A 21864-nucleotide genomic window follows, 5' to 3' on the forward strand; every position below is an offset into this window, starting at 1 on the left:
CAACAGAGAATGTCCCATCCCCTCCCCCAATCACAAGAGACAGGGATGCTAAAATACTTCTTGGCAGTGAGATGGGCTGCCCTTTCTGGTAAGACAGTCAGCTGTGCATCCATGTCAAGGGAGGTTCTGACAGAGCCACCAAAGGATATTCTGTTGTCAGGGCTTGCGGTGACTTTCTGATTAGCTTTGGCTATGGTTTCCCCTGCCTAATGCAGTTATTTTGACAGTGGGTTGGATAAATGGTTTAAGTGGAAGACAATATTTAATAATCACTAACTAGTGTTAAGTCCTTATATGTATTGACTCATTTAATTTTTTTGGTAACTCATGAGCAGGTGCAGTTATCACCCCCATTTTATAGATGAACAAATTAAAACTTCAGAGGGGATACATATCTTGCATGCATGCAGCTAAACTAGTTCCTTTCTGAGCCCAAAGTCCATGCTCTTAATCTCTATGCTATTCTGCCTCCCTGCTCATCTTCCTGTGTTGTGTGCCCTTAGCTGTTTGACCACATTGCTGAATGCCTGGCCAACTTCATGGATAAGCTACAAATCAAAGACAAGAAGCTCCCTTTGGGTTTTACCTTCTCATTCCCCTGTCTCCAAACAAAACTAGATGAGGTAAGATGAGTTCTTCAGACACTTTTGTTGCTTCATTCTTTGGACTGGGAGGACTGGGAAGAACTCTGAGCCACCTGCTACCTTTACAATGGACGTTGTAAAGGAGGTTGCTCTGATGGATCGAGTGGACAGTGTTTGAATATTGGGAGTTCTGTCCTTCTGGAAGAGCGTGTGTAGGTATGTGTGAGAGCGATGGTAAAGAGGTATCGGAGAAGAGGGGGTCTTTATCACTGTCAAATGGCAATTTGCAGGACCATATACATTGCACATTATCCTTATCCCTCTTAGGGAAACAGGAGTGAGAAATTAGTCCGGGACTCCTTTGTTCTAAAGTGTTATGATAGACATCATTGAAAGTTAATGACGTTAGGATACAAGTGTCTTATTTTGGTATTTCTACAACCTGCTCTTTCCACTTCTTGGGGGCAGTAAATCATTCATTTAGTCTCCTTTCTTGGTCATTGACAGAGTTTCTCCTTCCTAGACTAGTTAGGAAGAAATATACAAATTCAGTCATGACTTTAGTTTAGCCCCATGGAAGAGGTCTCCTAATGATGAGGAGTGTGGTTGAGTTTTGTGGGAGTCAATATTCCTTGGTCCTTTTCCAGAGTTTCCTGGTCTCATGGACCAAGGGGTTCAAGTCCAGTGGTGTGGAAGGGAAAGATGTGGTTACTCTGATCCGGAAAGCCATCCAGAGGAGAGGGGTGAGTAGGGCAGCAGAGATGGGGAGGCAGGAGCTTGGGGTCTGGAGGCTCTTTACATTCTTTTGGGTCCACTCTGAAGTCTTTCCCTGTCTGTCCTCAAATCACCATGAGAATCTTTTGTGGTTCTTAATGAGAAGTTTTCTTTTCTTCTTCTCTGCTATGTTACCCAATAATCTTTATTTTTTTCCAGTTTTATTGAGATACAGCTCTGTATAAGTTTAAGGTGTGCTGCATAATGACCTACCTATATTGAGAGATAGTTAGCATGCCAGTGATCTTATATATGATCAAATGCCTTTGGGGTCTTCATATTAGCATGATGGACAACTAATCTTAGTCTTGGTGCGAGAAAAACCCTTTAGTTCTTAATCTGAAGAAGACTTGAATATCATTTTCAAATGAGAAAGTTGGGATGATATTGATATTAGGGTGGAACAAGGTAGAGAAAGGACATGATAAAGGTCTTGTCACAGAAGGACAAGACCTTCTGGGAGGGAGGGAGAGATAGAGAGAGAAAGAAAAGAAAAAAGAATGAGAAGAAAATGATGACAAGATGGGCTCTTCTCAGTGTAGTGATGGCTGTGAACTAGACCGCAGGGCTGCTGTCAGTGAAGTCCTCCAAGATGAGGACCAGCAGGGTGGGAAGTGAGATGCTGCTGTTAGACTGGATCTGGACCCAGTTTCCAGCTCTAGCCTTGCACTTGAGCTGTGAGTCTTACTGCTCTTTCTCTTCATCTTCACATCTGTAACCTTTCTGTGACAGTGAAAGTCAGAAGCCCACCTTTTATCCCTGCAGGACTTTGATATTGACATTGTGGCAGTGGTGAATGACACGGTTGGGACCATGATGACCTGTGGTTATGATGACCAGAACTGCGAGATTGGTCTCATTGTGGGTGCGTGAGCACTGGGTGTGAGGAGCAGTGCTGGCCGATGGATTGTGGGGGTGGGCTGCAAAGAGAGGAGGGGTCCATGGCCTGGATGTCCCTTTGTATTGAATACTTCATATTGAAAGATAATGGTGCGGTCACTTTGGAGGGCTGAGCCAGGACTTGTGGAGTTGTGGATGGTAGTGGGTTGGACCATGTTGGGATGTTGGGAGTCTGCACTGAGGAATCCCAGCCACCCTGGGTGGTCTCAGGACGGAGGTTTAAGAGGGAGGTGGGGTTTGGGGGGAGGATGGTGCGGGTGGGTGCTGAGCAGTTCCTTATTTTGTCCAGGCACGGGCAGCAATGCTTGCTACATGGAAGAGATGCGCCACATCGACATGGTGGAGGGTGACGAGGGCCGTATGTGTATCAACATGGAGTGGGGAGCCTTTGGGGATGACGGCGCGCTTGACGACATCCGCACGGAGTTTGACCAGGAGATCGACATGGGCTCTCTGAACCCCGGGAAGCAACTGTGAGCAGCCACCCTGTGTGCGGTGGGCGCAAGGGGTGGGCTCCAGAGCTGAGGTGGGGGCTGGCCAGGGCCGGGGGGTGGTTCTCATTTTTACTTTCCAAACTTATAGCCCCCAAAAGTTGCCAAGACACCCACTGCTTTATGGGAATGTTGTGCTTACTAATACATTGTGACTATCAGTTGCTGAGATGGCTCTAAAAAAGATAGAGCAAGCAGACAAAACAGATTATGGGTAATGATTTGACTGGGTCTCTCAGAGCAGTCATTTTAGAAGGTTGTATTCTTCATATTCTAAGTGTGCGGCCCTGCTCTTTCTTTCCATCTTCAGTTTGTAAGCTGTCCATAGAAACAGTTTGTGCACGACATAAGAAGTCATGTTGAGATGGCAAAGATTAGGGATCTGAAAGCTCCTTTCGTAGTTCCCAGCTCTGTCACTGCCCAGGGGATGAGGCTGTGAGAGTTGGCTCCTAATTACTGGCTGAGGTTCTGACTCAGACTCCTGCAGCATTGCCTATTATGAGCTAGGCTGGGTCACAGCAGTCCCAGGGCTTCCCGCTCCAGCCGTAGCCAGACCCAAGGCCTGTAGAAAAGTTGGTTAAGGAGCCCATTTGGCCACCTCCCCTGGACCTGTGGTCCAGCCCGGATCCTGGAGTGGCCTGGATGAGGGGCTCTAGCATTTTGGACCCCTGAAGTCTCTCCAACCTGGTCAGACTTGGTTTTTAGTTACTTTTGATTCTTACAAAACATTATTTCACTCTCACAAACATTTGCCCGATGTCCTTATTAAAGATCTTGAAACAGGGATTGCTGCAAGCTCTGAAGGCAGTTACAAAACGTTTTGAGCAATCAGGCCCTCTCTGGTCTTTTTTTCGAGGCTTGCGGGATCTTAGTTCCCCAACCAGGGACTGAAAGGGGCCCTCAGCAGTGAAAGCGTGGAGTCCTAACAACTGGACCACCAGGGAATTCCCAGGCCCACTCTGGTCTTACTGGTGTTGTGACTGTTGTAGGAAATCTTCTAGTACCAATCCCTGCTTGGAGAGGAAAATCCAACCCTATAAACCAGCTTTATAAAAGAGAGTCCTTTTCTTTACAGGGGGAGTCCTTGCTTCCTCAAAGCACAGTTTATTTAAGTCACAAGCTTCTCTCACATGTTGAAACATGCGTCCATTTCATAGACTGTCTGTGTCTGCCATGGCTGGTGAGAAATTCATGGACTGAAAAAACTGCTCAAAAAGAAAAAAAGTGCTGGGAGGACACGTACCAACGTGTCAGCTGTCCCTGAAGTTATTATTGGGCTTGAGGAGGAGCTTTTTTTCACTCTTTATATGTTTCTAAATAAATATTTTCCAAACATTGACTGAAACAAAGTGTTTTTAAAAACTGAAATAAAAACTTTTACCACTCACACTTCAGAGCCCCACTGGCCCCCTCCCCTATCTGTCATAGAACCAGCTATTTTGGAGAAGGTGCAGAAGCAGACCTGTGAGTTCCTTACTGTTGAAGCTGGGCTACCTCTCAGGCAGCGTGCCTGTGCTGGTGCTTAAACATTTTAAACATACCTTCTGCTCAGGCAGTTTTGCCAGCTCTCCACTTAGCTCCGGTTCTGCCATACCTGGCTTTGGGTCTTGAGCAAGTCACTTCCCGAGGGCCCGGCTTCCTCTCTTTAGTTTGCACCAGGTGATATCGGAATCCCATCCACACCCCTGCTCTGGGCCTTCTCTGAAGGCCTTCGTAGATTAGTGCCCCAAGGCCCTGTGTGCCTCCTCTCTCTAGGACCTAGATCCTTTCTAAGATACCAAGAAAGGACCTTTTTTGCTAGAAAGAATTGTAAGGGCTTGGTTTCTCCTGTCACATATCTAAGCCAGAAAGACGATCTTGTAAAGAAAACAGTGTCACCTAGTGTTGAAAAAATAAATTACCCAACTGCCCTCTCAGCTATCCTGTCACCTTTCTCCTCGGAAACTTCCAACATGTCTCACTCCCAGATTCCCAAGACCACCTGACATTTGGTACTCCTTCTCATCTGTCCCAACCTGTCCTTCTACTCTTGCCTCATCATCCTCCCACCCCAGGTTGTTTTCACAGTTTTCTCAGGAATCCACAAATGGCCTGCAAGGGGAGGGACAGTGTGAGGTGATGAGTTGCTGGCCCTGTGCCCCAAATTTAATCAGATTGACCTTTTTTTTTTCCTCTTGTAAATAAATATTGAGGTTCTACATAAGATTTCATTTTAAAAGAGCATTTATTTGCTAGAGAAGGAAATACCATCACTTCTCTACACCTCTCACTCCTAGTCAGTGCCACACAAGTTAGTGCTTTGTTCTGCATCAACCCCACGTGTGTGCATGTTGCTTCCACAAGGAAGTTGCGAGTTCATTGGCAGCAGAGACTTAATTTTTTTGGTGTGTATCTCCCTGCAGATTTGAGAAGATGATCAGTGGAATGTACATGGGGGAGCTGGTGAGGCTTATCCTAGTGAAGATGGCCAAGGAGGAGCTGCTGTTTGGGGGGAAGCTCAGCCCTGAACTCCTCGCCACAGGCCACTTTGAGACCAAAGATGTTTCAGATATTGAAGGGTAAGCTTCGGGTCCTTCTCTGTTCACTGGGACCCCAGAAGGGTGGACAGGTGGCTGGGGAATGAGGAAGACGCACGGGCCCTTGACCCTTCAAATGTGGATGGCAGGAGGGTCTCACCCAGTGTGAGGCCTGGGCCTCACATGGCAGGCCTGTGGCTTGATGTCACTGGCCAGATAGTCTCCACTCTTGTCTGTTTTGAACGTGCTGACTACCAAAGTGACTCATGGTGCTGGGGACAGCTGGCCCCCATGCAGGGACTCACGTTTTTGCACTTGTGTTCCTGCCTGGCCCAGAGACCTAAGCTTAATGCTGGAGGCTCCCTGTGGGTCCTTTAATGACTCACTTGCATCTACTTCCTTTCCCTTCTCCTGAAGATCTGACATTTCATTCCCCATTGGTGATTTTCAAAAAGGGCTCTGTCCTGACCCCTGCTTCATAACAGAAAAATAGGTCCTTGGATGGCCCCGAGATTGACCCATTTATTTCCAAAAGGTAGGGCTGAGGCCTACCTACATCTTCACAGAGTGGCAGGAGTGGGAGTGAGGATGGCCTGATTTTTGTTTTTCAGTTAACAATATCCAAAGGGTTGGGTCTGGTTTCCTGTTCTTGAGACTTCCACTTGTCGCCTGACGAGGCCTTGTCTCAGGGACCAGATGGTGGAGAGGAGGTGATCTTGGTGCTAAAGAGAGCAGTGAGACAGTTCAAATGACTTTGTTTTAAGTGGAATTCTTTTTTTTAAATTTATTTATTTATTTTATTTTTGGCTGTGTTGGGTCTTCGTTTCTGTGCGAGGGCCTTCTCCAGTTGCGGCAAGCAGGGGCCACTCTTCATCGCGGTGCGCGGGCCTCTCACTCACTGTCGCGGCCTCTCTTGTTGCAGAGCACAGGCTCCAGACGCGCAGGCTCAGTAATCATGGCTTACAGACCCAGCCGCTCTGCGGCATGTGGGATCCTCCCAGACCAGGGCTCGAACCCGTGTCCCCTGCATTGGCAGGCAGATTCCCAACCACTGTGCCACCAGGGAAGCCCTTAAGTGGAATTCTTGAAGGAACTGTACCTACTTGTTAAAGTTGGAGGGGATGACAGTACTCATATTTGTGTGGCACTTAGTTCCCCTAAGAAGAGGGCTAATCTCATAGCATCAACCCTTTATCACCGTCTTTAGACGCAAGGTAAAGCAGTGCTGACTCCATTGTAAAGTGCAATAGACTCTGACTGCCTTATAGAGAGAAAATAGGATGGGCTCCACAGCTGGATTCCTGTGGTCAGAGGGACACCATTCCCACTAACCTGAGAAAGGCAAACTCACACACACACAACTTGGTGCGTAAAGCCCCAAGACCAGGGCCTTGTCCTCCCATAGGATGTGCGTGAGAAAAATTAGTTGTTCTCACTGGGGGGAAAATGGGCACCTGAAGTACTCTGTGTGTGTGTGTGTGTGCGTGTGCGTGTGCGTGTGTGTGTGTGTGTGTGTGTGTCTGGGAGAGGAGCTCAGCTTGTGCTTTCCTCTCCTCCTTGTTCACTGCTTCCCCCCCCATAGGTGGACAGAGCAGTGAGGTGGGTGTCTGCCCTCCCTGGGACATGGTGTTTGCTGGAGCCGAGGGCTTTCTTTGTCGGCCCACATACCCCTCCCACTGACCACAGTGAGTGAACCCCTGCCCACACGCTGTTTCTGTTTCCCAGGGAGAAGGATGGCATCCAGAAGGCCCGCGAGATCCTGGTGCGGCTGGGCCTGGACCCGACACAGGAGGACTGTGTGGCCACTCACCGGGTCTGCCAGATTGTGTCCACACGGTCAGCCAGCCTGTGTGCGGCTACGCTGGCAGCCGTACTGCGGCGCATCAAGGAGAACAAGGGCGAGGAGCGGCTGCGCTCCACCATCGGGGTGGACGGCTCTGTCTACAAGAAGCATCCCCAGTGAGCCAGCATTCGGGGCCTCTGAGAGGCCTGACTCTACAGGAACCCTGTTTTGCACTGTGGGGTGGTGGAGATGGACCATAGAGTTGAGGTTCTTTGTAGAATAAAAGCTCCCAGTGGGGCAAGCAGGAGCTGGGAGTGTGTTTTCCTTGGCGTGGGTGGAGGCTACTTCTGAAGGCTGCCAACTAGGGCTTTACTCAGAGCTCTCCTGGCTTCTAGGGGCTCTTTTTCTGCACCCTCTTATTTCCAGCTTCTCTGGCTCACCTGGGTATTGATTTGATCCTGCCCTGCCCTCCATGTTTTGATCCCTTGGTCATAAGTGCTGAAATACTCAAATTTCAGTTGGGACCTGAAGGATTTCTCTCAGTTGTGCCCACTTACTATCCCATCATTTTCACCTGATATGAGTGCCATGTCAATGGGCCTTCATTAACTGAAGGTAGATGTGGAAGGTCTCAGCCATTCCATTCCCTAGGCTCCTAGTCCAAAGCTCCAAAAACTTTAAAGTGCACACGAATTACTTGGGGATCTTGTTAAGAGGCAGATTCTGATTCAGAAGGTCTGGGTTCAGCCTGAGGTCCTGTATCTCTAACAGCCCCCAGCGATGCTGGTGGCCTACAGGCCACACTTGGAGTAGCGAGGCCCTGGAGACCATGGCTCCAAGCAGCCACCACACAAGAATTTCTTGCTGAACACACCTATTATCTTTAGCTGTTCAGACACCTCTAGGGTTGTTGGCAGAAATGGGCCAAAGAGAGGCCAAAGTCCAGAAGAGCATTTTGACTTTTTCCTTTTTGGGTCTTTCATAGGCAGCATCTAATGAAATGAAGGATGAAACATGAATAGTAGTTGGAGTCAGAATCACCTGAGGCTGATAAGTTGGGCAAAGGAACTGTGGCCTATGGGAAGGGGGTCTTCTGTGAGTGCATGCAGGTGACACTGGCTTCCCAGAAGGCCACCCTTCCTTTTAGCAGGGTGGTCGCAGTTGAATATCTGAGCTTTTATACAGTGACCCTTAACTTGGGAAAGAGTAGGGAGAGGATGTTTAGGGTGTCATTTGGGCTGAGGTGGTGAGCTACTGCCCCAGCCATTTGTACCATTGACTCTAACTGTGGACACCCACCTCTTACCCCACGTCTGTGACTGCAGTTTCGCCAAGCGTCTTCACAAGACCGTGCGGCGCCTGGTGCCCGACTGCGACATCCGGTTCCTCCGCTCTGAGGATGGCAGTGGCAAGGGGGCAGCCATGGTGACAGCAGTGGCCTACCGGCTGGTCGATCAACACCGAGCCCGCCAGAAGACCCTGGAGCCTCTGAAGCTGAGCCGTGAGCAGCTGCTGGAGGTCAAGAGGAGGATGAAGGTAGAAATGGAGCGAGGTCTGAGCAAGGAGACTCACACCATTGCCCCCGTCAAGATGCTGCCCACCTATGTGTGTGCCACCCCTGATGGCACAGGTATGCGGCAGGGCTGCCACCCAGCTCACCACAGGGTTCAATCGCTGTGGGAGGACTCCCTTAGCCTTAGCATTGGGTGTTCAGGCCAGATTGTTGACCGTGTTTCTTCAGCTATAGTACTGGGAAATTCTAGTGTTCAGTGGTCTCAACCAAGGCATTCCTCTGCTAAAACTGAATGGTGATAATAGTAAATACTTAATGAATGCTTACTATGTGTCAAATGCTTCTCTAAGCATTCTACACGTATCAATTCATTTAATTTTTAACTGTTAACAGAGATTAGTAGTTAATTTTGTTTGTTAACAAGCTATTATGTTTTGCACAAAACCTAGGCACAGAGAAATTAAGAAACCTGCCCAACTTCACACAGCTAGAAAAATGGCAGAGCTGGGATTCAAATCAGGAATTTTGGTTCCGGGGCTAGCTCTTATAAGGCCAGGGGTTGGCAAACTGAGGTCCATGGGCTAAATCTGACCCACTGCCTATTTCTGTAAATAAAGTTTTATTAGTACACAGCCATGCCCATTTGCCTACATGCTGTTTATGGCTGCTTTGTGCTACCATGGCCAAGTTGTATGGTTGCAGCAGGGACTATGGCTCATAAGGCCTAAAATGTTTACTGCCCAGCCCTTTACAGAAAAAGATTGCTGACCCCTGCTCTAGGTCTTGCAATCTAAGAAATGGAGGTCTTTTCGCAATTCAGAAAAATGATCATTGACCAGGCCAGTGTGGTACAGCTGGTACAGGTTCCAGAGCTGGAGACTGGGACTCAGTTCCAGCTCTACCATCTTCCAGCTGTGTGGCCCTGAGCACAGCCAGATCTCTCTCCTCCGTAGAGGGGAATGCAATGCCTCCCTCTTAGGGCTGCCTGAGGGTTGCATGGAAACTGTGTGTGACACACGTAGTGCGTTGTGACTGTCCTAAAAAGGAGGGTTTTCTCATTCTAGAAAAATTTCCCTTCCGTTTCCTTTAAAGAGTTGGACTCTGTTGTTCCTTCTGTATTCTAGAAACTTATATAAGGTGGCCTTTGATTTAGTACAAGTGGCATGTCTGGAAATTTTGGAGTATACTGTATCACCATTTCTTTCCTGTGTTCTGGAGCTCTGGAGCTCATTGTGACTCCTGGGGCCCCACAACTTGAATTCATTTGAGAACCACAAGGAGCCAGCAGGTTTCTGGCCCCAGGGATCTTATTTTCTATATCATTAGGTGGAGCTCACAGTCCATCACCCTGAGGTTGTCCAGGGTCTCCTGGGAGAGCTCCCCATTAGGGGAAGGTGTTTAGACTGTCACTCTAAACATCAGGAAGATGCATCATCTTCCTGGGCTTATTTTCCAGAGAAAGGTGACTTCCTGGCCTTGGACCTTGGGGGTACCAATTTCCGGGTCCTGCTGGTGCGCGTGCGGAATGGGAAGCGACGTGGAGTGGAGATGCACAACAAGATCTACTCTATCCCGCGGGAGGTCATGCATGGCACAGGGGATGAGGTGAGGCAGGGTGGCACCTCTGAGAGGGGACCCCAGGAGACACCCACTTCTCACCTGGGAGGACAGTGCTTTCTCTGCTCACCTGTGTTCCTGGGGAGGGCTACATGGGCTAGGGCCCTGGGCTGGCCTTTGCTTAGGTGTGTGCCTGAGCTGGCGTTTCTCCTGGGTGGAGGCCTCGAGCTGGTGCTCAGACCCTGGTGGGGCAGCCTGCCTGGGCCAGGGTTCCCCCTCTCAGAGCCCAATTTCTCCTTGCAGCTCTTTGACCACATCGTCCAGTGCATTGCCGACTTCCTTGAGTACATGGGCATGAAGGGTGTGTCCCTGCCTCTGGGTTTCACCTTCTCCTTCCCCTGCCAGCAGAACAGCCTGGACGAGGTAATAGTGCCTTCCTGGAGGGCTCTCCTATGGGCTGTACTGACTCTGAACCAGCCAGAGTTTTGAACAGGGGAGAATGCTGAGCTGAGAGGAAGAAAACAAGGGCATGAGTGACCAGTCATGGGGAAGGACTTGTTGATGGGAATGAGCAAGTCAGAGCTGGTAGAGGTCAAGCAGGTAACAATCTTTGGGATAATGATGATGATGCTAATAATATCAACAACTGACATTTTTAAAGCATTTTATGCGAGGTACTCCTAGGCTTCCTGTGTGCGTAATCTCATTTAACCCTTACAGCAACCATATAAGGTAGGTGTTTGTATACCCGTTTTGCAGAAAGGAAAACAATGTCTACGGAGATGCCAAATATCTTGCAGGTCATATAGCTTGGGAGTGGCTAAGCCATGATTTCATTCCGGTTTCCTGACACCTGAGTCCATGCTGTCGATTATGCTCAGCTGCTTCTGAGGCTCCTGTTTTGGGCTCAGGACATTTCACTCCATCTCCCTTGGCTGCCCTGGTGTTTCTCTAGTGTCACCTTTGCTTTTCATTTCCCTGTCAACTTGCCTCGGATGAATGAAGCAGGTGGTTGAAGAGCTGGTGCTCTCACATGTTCTGGACATGGGTGTGTTGAAGTGTAGCAGAGCTGAGTAGGCAATGCCTAGGCTTACTCAAGGCAGATGATTGGTACGTTAGATATCAGAATACTCTTATTTAAGCAGTTGTTTCTCTCTGTCTCGATCGGTGTTCTAGAAGCTTACATGCTTGGTACAGGTGGACATATGCTGTGGATGGAGTTGCCAGGGTACAATGGGCATGGTTCCTGCTATAGGTGCTTACAAACAAACTGGACTGAGGAAGCAAGCTCAGAAAAGCAAGAGCTGCTCTTTGGAATGTGGCAGCAGTGGAATGATGAAGCCCTGAGGATGATGTTAATCTGAGCACATACCTGGAGGGCATGAGGAATACTTGGTCAGAAGAATGAGTTGCTGAGGAAGAAAGGCAGGCAGGCCTGGCAGTATGGAGAAAGGCATGTAGGTGGGAACAGTCATAGGTACAGTGGGCTTGGCCCAGTGGCGGGAAAAGGCCTGCATTTCCAACAGGGTCCCTGGAGCAGCAGGCCTTACGTTGCTCAGTTGAGTTTTGTAAATGCCTCCTACTCCTCCCTTCTGAGAGTTAAATTCACCACGTGCACTAGCACAGGAAAGGTTTTAGGAAGTCCTGCAATAAAAACCCTGCCTAATCCAGTATTTCCCAACATCTGTTAACATTTGTCCAGTGTTAACTAGTCCAGTATTGCTTTTAGCTTTCCAACTTCTTTGTCTCAACATATTATTTTTTTCAGTGTCAATGCATTGGTTTTTAAAGCCTTCACATTTGCGTCAATTTACCAAAAGGACTTATCAAACATGTGTATAAATATTTATGTGATATTTAATGAAACATCGCTTATTGTAACAGTCATTAGAAACAAACCAAGTTGTCCAACAGTTGGGAAATAGTTAAATCATGAGTCATTCACTGCCTCATATCAGCAACTAGTTTTTTCAAGAAATTTCAATGATTTGGGAGAACACTGGTGGTAAGACTAAAAAAATATTTTTAAGAAACGTATAATCTCTATAATATAGAAATATACAAAACGTGATTAATAGGAAGATAAAAACATAACATTGCAGTGTATATGCTTCCAGACTTTTCCTACTGAAATATTTTTAACAGACACTATCTTACTTTTCAAGTATAGCGACAGGTATATATGTTTATATATTTATCTGGTGGCTCCCCAGGCATGTTAACTGTTTCTGTTAGTGCTTGAATTGTAAAATTCCAGGTCATTGTATTGGACTTTATACCATATGTTCTAAGTTTCTGTAAGGAGCATGTATTCAGTCTAGAACTGTGAAAACTAAGAACAAACGAAGCAGAAGCTGGGTTTTGTCTGTTGTTCTGTCTGTAAGCTGGATTCTGCTCTGCTGAGATCACCCTGTTGATGGGAAAACCAGCAGGTGCTGAGGTCCAGAGGCCTCAAGCTGCCTGGATTAGCTGGTGGCCACGGGCAGTTCTCCTCAGCTGTTGGGGCCTCTCTATGTCTTATTGTTAAGGACCACCTGCAATAATGTAATTTGAACATTCTGTACGCTTGAAAGTGCCAAATACAAAATTTCATCAGAGACGTCAAGCTAATTTGTAGACAAGAAAATCAGGTGGAGATAAGCACATAGTTGTTTGGATGTGGGTGTGTAAACCAGGCCACTGCTGAGATTGTACTTTGTTTTTCCGAATTTCCTGGGATCTGAACACAGCGGGACTTGTGAGACCAAACTCCTGGTCCATGAAATGCCAGGCTGGTTGATATAAACAACCAAGCAAGTCGTGGAGAAACCATACAAGTGGGTGGATAGTGAGCACACAGCCCACTTATAGGTTCTGACCTCTCAGGAAGGGGGCCTGGGGGTCCTTGATGCTTGTTCCCTGATGGGCTATGGCAGCAAAGAGGGAACCAGGGAACAGTATATGAAACAGTCCCCCATATTCAAAGCCACCATGTATCTGCTCCTGGAGGACCCTGTGACACAGCAAAGGGTACTTGTTCACTTCGTACTAGAGTTTGAAAATTTGGAGACACAAACCTGCCCCTCTGTACGATGTACAGGGCAAACTGCTTTTCCCAGTGAAAGAAACAAGCGTATAGAACTTAGTTCCTTGGCAGGGGCAGTCGTATGGTGCTTATGAGCCCATCCATTGGAATTGGTGGGCCTGGGGGTGAGTCCTCCTCTCTTCCAAGCTGTAGGCCTTGGGCAAGTTACTCCAGAGCTACAGTTACCTGTAAAATGGGCATGATAATGATAAACATTTCACAAAAGTGCTGTGAGGATTAAATGTTGTAACACATGGGTTGTGCTTAGCCCAGTACCTGTTGCATAGTAGGCACTCCTAGTAGGTGAAACAGGTTTCGAATAATTTGTGGGTGAGATGATTGGTTTTTAAAGGGCATCTGTATAACCTGTGAGGTTGTGGACTAGAAAATGACCCAGGAGCCCTTCTCTGATATCCACATCCCTGCCCACGTGTGATTTTTAGAGCATCCTCCTCAAGTGGACTAAAGGCTTCAAGGCATCTGGCTGCGAGGGTGAGGACGTGGTTACACTGCTGAAGGAAGCCATCCACCGGCGAGAGGTGGGAGAGGCGTGACATGAGGCCCGAAGTGATCTGTGTGTTCAGAGCTGGGGGAAGTGTTAAGTGCAGTTGTGTTGGTCAAAGGGAGAGTTAACCTAGTCCTTCAGCAGTTGGTGAGTGTACACTGTGTGTCAAGCCCTGCTCTTGGCAACTGGGGATTCAGGAACGCCCGCAGAAAGCTCTTGTTAATGTAAACAAACCCATGAGCTAATGTCAGGTGCTCTTGAGCTATGAAGGAGAATGAAGTTGGGTGAGGACAGAGTGAGTGGGTTGGGAAAGGGCAGTCTTTTAAATAGCATAACCAGGGAAGGTCTCTGAAGAGGTGATATTTGAGTAGAGAACATGAACCCTGCCTTATAAGTTTTAGATACATTTAAATCTCCCTTGCAAGGGTCTGAAGGGAGAATATTGTGGTTCATTTGTGGATTGGGATCTGCTGTTGCTCTCAGGAGTTTGACCTGGATGTGGTTGCTGTGGTGAATGACACAGTTGGGACTATGATGACCTGTGGCTATGAAGACCCTCACTGTGAAGTTGGCCTCATTGTTGGTAAGGACTTGGGCTCTACTTCCTGTGTGGGGACACGCAGCCTAGGGTGGGAGGGCAGAAAGTGCAGAGTGAGGCCCTGACTGACATCTCTTGATTGGCAGGCACAGGCAGCAATGCCTGCTACATGGAGGAGATGCGGAATGTTGAGCTGGTGGAAGGGGAAGAGGGGCGGATGTGTGTCAACATGGAGTGGGGGGCCTTCGGGGACAATGGATGCCTAGATGACTTCCGCACAGAATTTGATGCAGCTGTGGATGAACTTTCCCTCAACGCTGGCAAACAGAGGTAGGTACCCAACTGCATGCAGGCCCTGGTATGTTCATCTCAGAGCTGAACAGTGATGAGTGATCAGGTCCTCCACAACAGCAAATCCCGGGACACTCATTCTCTTGAGATGTTAATAGAAGAGATTTCTTTGGAAAGGCTTCTTGTCAAATACATCTGGAAAGTTCTGGGTTAAGTCCTTTTCCCCCTGCTGGACTGTGATGCTCATGAAGTCCAGTTGGGAAAACAAATCACAACAGTTATGTTGCAAGGAGAATTTCATATAGGGAACAGGTCACACAGGTTTTAGAGGGATGCAAAGACAAAAAGGGATGCTGAGGAGCAGTTAGTACATGTAGCAATCAGCTCCTACCCTGAGGACTAGGAGAACAGGTGGGCGAGAGTATTAAAACCTAGATCTGGAACTTGAGGAAAAACAGACAGTTGAACCACCTGCTGCCATCAGGGTGAAGAAGCATTGCTGGGGTGAGGCAGATAGGAATAGGAAGCAATAGGAGCAAACCTCTTTCTCCTCCATCCATCCAGTATATAGCACCCTCTACTGTCATACTGGACAAGGGGGTAGACCCAGCATCACAAAGCCCCTTGTATGGTGGGATCCCATTAGGAAGAGGTTGCATGTAGTGTTTCCTAACTAGATTAATCAGGGACCATACTTCTGCAGAATATACTTTGCAAAATATTTGTTTATAGTAGAGGTCACAGGCTAAAATGCCTCCAGGAGCCAGGCAGGCAACATTAATGAAAGAAACAGGCTGGAGTAAGACAAGATTGAATGATGATGGGGTTTTGGTTGAAACTGAGAACATTGACTTTTAAAGGCACTAGGTAGAGCCAGAAGACCCTCACGCCATTGAGTAGTCATGTTTCATTCTAGTGGCCAGAACAGGGGTCTCCAGCTGGCACTAGCAATAAGTGATTAGGCTGAAGAGAAAACATGCTAAATTCTCAGCAACGCAGGGCATTAAGACAGCATCTTACCCTTCTGGAAGTGTGGTGGGGTTTGGGTGTGCGTTCCTTCTTGACGAGTTGGGAATAAGCCTTGGAAGGGAAATGAAACCATAAAATGGGGTCAATCTCAGGGAACCCCTTGGGCCTCAGGACACATTTTACCGAAGGCTATGAGTCAGTATGCGTGGATGCCAGGAATCCTGCCTCAGTGAGTCAAATAGCATTTCCTTCCCACGAAGGGGAATCTGTATGCCCTCTACCTTCTAATGCAATGGGGGTGACTGAGCTGGTGTGTATCTCAGCACATCCCACCACCTTCCTTCTTAACCTCCATGAACATTACCTGCATTGCAGGTTCGAGAAAATGATCAGTGGCATGTACTTGGGCGAAATTGTTCGTAACATCCTCATCGATTTCACCAAGCATGGGCTGCTCTTCCGTGGCCGCATCTCGGAGCGGCTCAAGACACGGGGAATCTTTGAAACCAAGTTCCTGTCTCAGATTGAGAGGTGAGAATTTAGGGCCTGGAATAGGATGGACTGTATATCCTCCTTTTCATGGACAGACAAGCTGGGATTTCCACAGTTCAGGTAAGATCAGGGTGTGGCTTACATAAAGGTCAGTTTAGTAGCTCACATGTTTGTATCTATATAGTGTTGTTTTAAAGTACGTTATGAACAGTTGGCATTTTAAGGGAAAATATGTAATATTCTCATGAAAAATCACGGTAAGCTGGATGAGCCTGTGCAAAGAAGTATTGTTGGGTTTTAGACCAATTTCAAAGGTAGAAAGAAATATAGCTGCTCATAGAATGTAAATTGGAATGCACAGAGGAAGATAACCCACTGAAGCACTTATGCTTGGCAAAAGGGTTCTTCTTAACTGCTGGCTGCAGTAATAAGGCAACCAGGATTGAGTGAGGTTGGCACGTCAGGCAATGCAGAAACATGCCTTGTGGCGGCTCATTAAAGCAAAGCCTTCTTCCTCCAGTCTAATGGTGGAGAAGTCTGCTCCAAATTAGAATACTGAATTTCAGAGCCTTTTAAAAATTAATGCTGTGTCATTATTACTCTCATGCATATAGGAAAACAGGAACTGGTTGGCGTACATGAGTGGGGCCCTAGGGCATCTGCACCAGTGAATAGAATATTGTTCTAGTTTGCATGTCTGTTTATTTTCTTCTTATAGTTTTATTTACCTTTGTTTCATAAATAGTGCACAAGTAGATTTCAGACCACCCAGAGTGGGGGAGTAGAAATAGAACAGGCATTTAACGTTGGTGGGTGATGCTTGTCCTGCTGACCTGTGAACAATGAGAGACTGGACAGCAAAGGGCTTTGCAACTGAAAACTGTCGCATACGAGCATCATCACTGTCTTTACTGTCAATATTTCCAAATAAGTGGAATACATGGACGGTGAATTTCCTTTTGTTTTGAGTGTCAGTTTTGTAGCAGCAGTGCCCTACCTTGCCTGGGCAAAGTGGCATAAGGAGCTGTTTCTTCGTGTTCTCTCTGTGAGGACCAGTGAGATGAGCACTAGTTCCTGAACTGAGTTTAAGAACGGAACCACCTCTCAGGGGCAGTGGCTTTTACCCCCAGCTCTCGGAAGGCCAGGTCCCCCAGAACCGTTCCTGATGAAGGAGCCAGGCGCCGGCGTGGCAGGCCACCAGGCCCTCTAGGTATGTGACTGACCACTCACTGTCTCCTCCTGGCCCAGTGACTGCCTGGCCCTGCTGCAGGTCCGCGCCATCCTGCACCACTTAGGGCTCGAGAGCACCTGTGATGACAGCATCATTGTCAAGGAGGTGTGCACTGTGGTGGCGCGGCGGGCAGCCCAGCTCTGTGGTGCAGGCATGGCCGCCGTGGTGGACAAAATACGAGAGAACCGTGGGCTGGACACCCTCAAAGTGACAGTGGGCGTGGACGGGACCCTCTACAAGCTACATCCTCAGTGAGTGCCTGATCTCCACTCTTCCTGCCCATCTTTCTCCCTCTTTCTCACCATTCTTTCCTTGCTTTCCTTTCTCTCTCTTTCTCTTTATTTTATGGCAAATTATCAGACATTCCAAAGAGTGTATATAATATATATATTATAGTTTAAAGATTAATAACTAGAAGTAGGTCTGTGTTTTACCAGCCAGCTTGGAAGCCCCCTGTGAGCCCCTCCCAATTGCACCCTTCACTCACCCCTACCATGAATGAGTGCTGTGGTGATTAAGTCTTGCTTTCTTTTCCCCCTACATATATCTACGTATGCATCTACATTGTTTAGTTTTACTTAATTTTGAACTTACCATATGACATCTTTTCTTTTGTGACTGGCTTTTCTCACACCACATTTATGGTTTTGAGATGCATCCACATTGAATTCTGCAATCATAGTTAATTAATTTTCAAAGCTGTATAGCATACCTTTGAATGACTATACTATAACTTATTCTAATGATGAATACTTGGGTTATTTCTAGGTTTTGACTATTACAAGCAGTGCTCCTGTCAACATTCTAGTAAATGTATGCTGGAACTCTGGATCAAGATTTTTTTCTACAGTCTAGGGTAGGGGTTGGCAGATTATAGCCACAAGTATTTTTGTAACTAAAGTTTTACTGGAATACAGCCATGCCCACTTGTTTATGTGTTGTCTATGGCTGCTTTTGGCTATAACAGCAGACCATATGACCTACAGAGCTCAAAATACCTATCGTCTGTCCCTCTGTAGAAGAAGTTTTCCACCCTCACCTGTGGTATGGAAGTACTGAATTCCCTTTTCTTTTTACTCTTTTTCCTGCCTTTCTCCATCTCTTCTCCCTTTTCTCCTCTCATCACTATTTCTCTTCTCCTTTCTTCCCTCACTTGCATATGTTGAATAAATTGTTTTAAAATTAGGAAGTGTCTCAGTCCCTCTCCCCTAGAAGCTCTTCAACTAAAAGTTAAAAGAATAGAGCTGTGCCCCTTGCCTGGACATGAGGTAGGATGGAGAGACTCATCGATTGAATTGTCACCTGCTGTCACCATGATTGTTTCAGGGAGCTGAGAAACTTGCCCAGAGTCTACACAGTTAGTGAAAAGACTGGACCTTGAGCAGTTCCAAGTTTCTCTTGTTGATGATCAGTGTCATTGTGAAAATAGGAACCTCAGTCCCAAGTGAGGGTCGGAAGGGGGACAGAAGTCCAGCCACCAGCACTGGGGCTTGGTGTTAGGAGCCTCTGTTCTCAGCTCTGCAGATGGGGAGGAGCAACTTGTCCATGCTATGGTGGGGAGATGATGATGAACGGTCTCTTTCTCTAGTCCCATATCAGGAAGAATCTGTGATTTCTGTCATCTCTCAACACACCCTCCTAAGTCTGCTCCTTTTGCCTTTAATGACATTTCGGGTTAGATATGAGTCTGATGTGAGTTAATACCTCTGGAAAATAGAATATCACACATGTGGCGCTTCATCCTTCCCTCCAGAGTTGATGAACAGGTTGTATATACACTGCTGCAAGGTATGCTTGTGACGTCCACGACTGTTGAACTTCTCTTTCACTGCTTAGTTTTAAGAACACAGCTTGCCAGAATCTCAGACTTTTGTCCTAGAGTTGACTCTTAGCTTCCCACTTGCCCACTGTGACATAGAATTTGGGCATGTTGCTAGTCTCTCCAAGCTTCAGTTTTCTGAAACACAATACATAGTGTTTAATACATGGTAGCTGTCATCCTCTTTCCCATCTCAATTATTCCTGGGTTTCCAGCATCACTTCTTAGGGTCCCATCTCTGAGGACACAAATCAGTAGTGACTAAGGTATTTTTTCTGTCTTCTTCCCAACTTTTCCAGCTTTGCCAAAGTCATGCATGAGACGGTGAAGGACTTGGCTCCAAAATGTGATGTGTCCTTCCTGGAGTCGGAGGATGGCAGCGGGAAGGGGGCGGCTCTCATCACTGCTGTGGCCTGCCGCATCCGAGAGGCTGGACAGCGGTAGAGCCCCTGAAATTGGAAGGACTTCCTCTGGTTTCCCTTCTTTCCTGCTTTAAATTATAACTTGATCCCCTTGTGTCAGAGACAGACCCCTTGGCTTTTCCTTGGCAGAGAGGACCTTATTGGACTGGGTTTTGTCTCTGTCTACTCACTGTAGAGTTTGGTACCCAAGGCTTAGCCCTCCTGAGATAAATACAATTGGAAGTAAGGATTTGTTCACACTTGTCACAACCATTACCATTGGTTCTCTTAAAACTTGAAAAAAAAAAATTTAACCTTTAGTAATCCCCCTGGCCAAATTCCATGTCTCTGTATAATCCTACAGGGTGGGGACACTAATGAAAAAATATGGTTGCTTCACCTTGGAGCCTGAACATGACATTTCTAGGTGGAGAGCATCCCTCAGCATGGAAGTTGATGCTATTTCTCCTCTCAGAGATCTGGGAGGTCTCCACTGACTTGAGCCTGATTCTCCCATAGGCAGGGAGGAGGGGCAGCAATGGAGGTGAAACCCATGGATAACCATGTGGCAGCCCCTCTTCAACCTCATCTTTAAGCATTTGCCTAGTGGGTTCCAGTGGATGCTATTCCTGGAATCAAAGCATCCTGAGTCTGAGCAAGCAAAACCAAAGCCAAGAGTCCTGTGAGTGGGCTTGTTGTCACATCTCCTTGTGGGTTCACAAGTCATCCATAAGCAGTGGACCTTTGGGGGAGGGAAGACTTTTTGGTCTGTTTAAAAATTTTTTCCTGCAGAAGTGGAAGCACTGTATTTTCATTTTAATTTATATTTGAAATTTATTTAGTTCATGAAGTACATCTGCTCCTTCATTTTGACACTGTACGTAGTGATCAGTTGTATGTAACGTATTTATATGTTAATTTGTTATGTCTGTAAATACACAGGGTCTCATTAGTAGAACAGTGTAGTTAAAAGATGGAAGATGAAGATTCTGATTGGTTATTAGAAATACCTCATTCATCTGCAGGAAAAGAAGGAAAGCCTCTTTAGGGTGAGCGAATGGCCAAGCAGCTCCTTGCCAGCTCCTCCTTTCCCTGCAGACTCAGAAACTTGGAAGGTGGCTGGGGACAGAGTGAAGGAGGCTGGGGCTATGGATTGAAGAAACCACACTAACTGGCTGCTCAATCTAGGGACTTTCCTGGAGCCATATTACATGAGATGTTAACAAAGGAAACAGGAATCACTTCAAATAGACTCTGCTTAGGAATCTTCATTCTTAGGGCAGTTATTAATATTTTAAACCTCTCTAACAAGATAAAGGAAGCCACCAAAAACATTTAAAAAATTGTCTAATTGTTGATAGCAAACCCAAACAAAACAAACAATCAAACAAACAAAACTTCAGGGACAACACTTTTGGTGGATTTGTGCCCTCCTAGCAAACTTCGCCTTCGGTTTGTTTTGTAAATGTTCTACAAGAGGTGTTGTCCACAGACTTCCCTACACTGACCTGTTTTTACAAGAAGTGTTTATTTCAAACTGCTTGGTGCGGGGTTGGGGGTGGTGGTGGTGAGGCGAGACATAAAAACCTTCCTTACCCTGCTGTTTAGAGTGCAGTTAATTCTGAATCTGAAAGCCCACTTCTGCCCTAAAATGATCACACCCCCACACGTTAAACCTGAATACTTCATAATAAAGAGGGGATGGCCTTTTAACAATGTTGAGTAGGATACAAGGATCAAAACAGAAAAATGGAAAGACACGACTCAATAGCACCCAATTTTTGCACATTTATCAAACTTGTACTGAGAACAGTGTCTAGATTTGTGTATCATTAAAGGACGCCCAAGAAATAGAAATGAATCTTAACTTTTAAACTTGAAAATTAGGCACCATCTATGAAATTGCGCATTTTTAAAAGGTAGAGCTGTGTGTGTGGCTATTTAAGATGTGTCGTTGGTTTCCAAAAAGGAAAGCTGGAAAATGCAGTTTGAATGTTTGTGTTCCCACAGTTAGGTGACAGTTCCTTGCTGACGCTGCTTTGCCCATGTAAATACGTTGACTCTCAGTCTTTGGCTGGGATGTGCTCAATAGCAGATCATCTCAAATCCTTGAGCCCTCAGTCTAGTGAAGATGTTGTCATGTACAATAAAGAACTAGTTGAATTAACTGTGTGATGTTAACTATTAATAAATTTTAACATTTTTCGAAATATTCAGTGTGTGATTCATGAGCATTTTTCAAGAGTGCAGTCATCTTTCGAGCATATTAGTACTTCCTGGCCCATCTCAGTAGTTGATGAGTGTTTTGATTTTGACTATATGTGCTTGACAGGCATGTAGCTAACACTTGGCCTTGACCCCAGGTATTTCTCACTCCAGAAACACAGTCCCAGTGGAACGGGAAGGTAGATGACTTTTCCTAGGCCGTCTTTGAGC

The 21864-nt window shown here is 46.7% G+C and overlaps 1 protein-coding gene across 3 annotated transcripts in view; it reads left to right on the top strand.

The window, feature by feature from the left end:
• HK2 (hexokinase 2) overlaps positions 1-21638 on the top strand; it is a 61105-nt gene extending 39467 nt beyond the window's left edge. For 2 of the 3 annotated variants that reach the window (XM_068563937.1, XM_068563938.1), the window contains exons 4-18: positions 504-623; positions 1232-1327; positions 2124-2223; positions 2548-2731; positions 5152-5307; positions 6991-7224; positions 8374-8678; positions 10018-10166; positions 10422-10541; positions 13626-13721; positions 14171-14270; positions 14372-14555; positions 15861-16016; positions 17226-17459; positions 19327-21638. In XM_068563937.1, the coding sequence (XP_068420038.1) occupies positions 504-623; positions 1232-1327; positions 2124-2223; positions 2548-2731; positions 5152-5307; positions 6991-7224; positions 8374-8678; positions 10018-10166; positions 10422-10541; positions 13626-13721; positions 14171-14270; positions 14372-14555; positions 15861-16016; positions 17226-17459; positions 19327-19471 (2379 nt within the window). In that variant the 3' untranslated portion in view covers positions 19472-21638. The remainder of the gene's footprint in view (positions 1-503; positions 624-1231; positions 1328-2123; positions 2224-2547; positions 2732-5151; positions 5308-6990; positions 7225-8373; positions 8679-10017; positions 10167-10421; positions 10542-13625; positions 13722-14170; positions 14271-14371; positions 14556-15860; positions 16017-17225; positions 17460-19326) is intronic. The other variant, XM_068563939.1, reaches the window with a different exon arrangement.
• Positions 21639-21864: the final 226 nt, after the last annotated feature.

The sequence above is a fragment of the Eschrichtius robustus genome, chromosome 15 (assembly GCF_028021215.1).
Source record: "Eschrichtius robustus isolate mEscRob2 chromosome 15, mEscRob2.pri, whole genome shotgun sequence".
NCBI lineage: Eukaryota > Metazoa > Chordata > Mammalia > Artiodactyla > Eschrichtiidae > Eschrichtius > Eschrichtius robustus.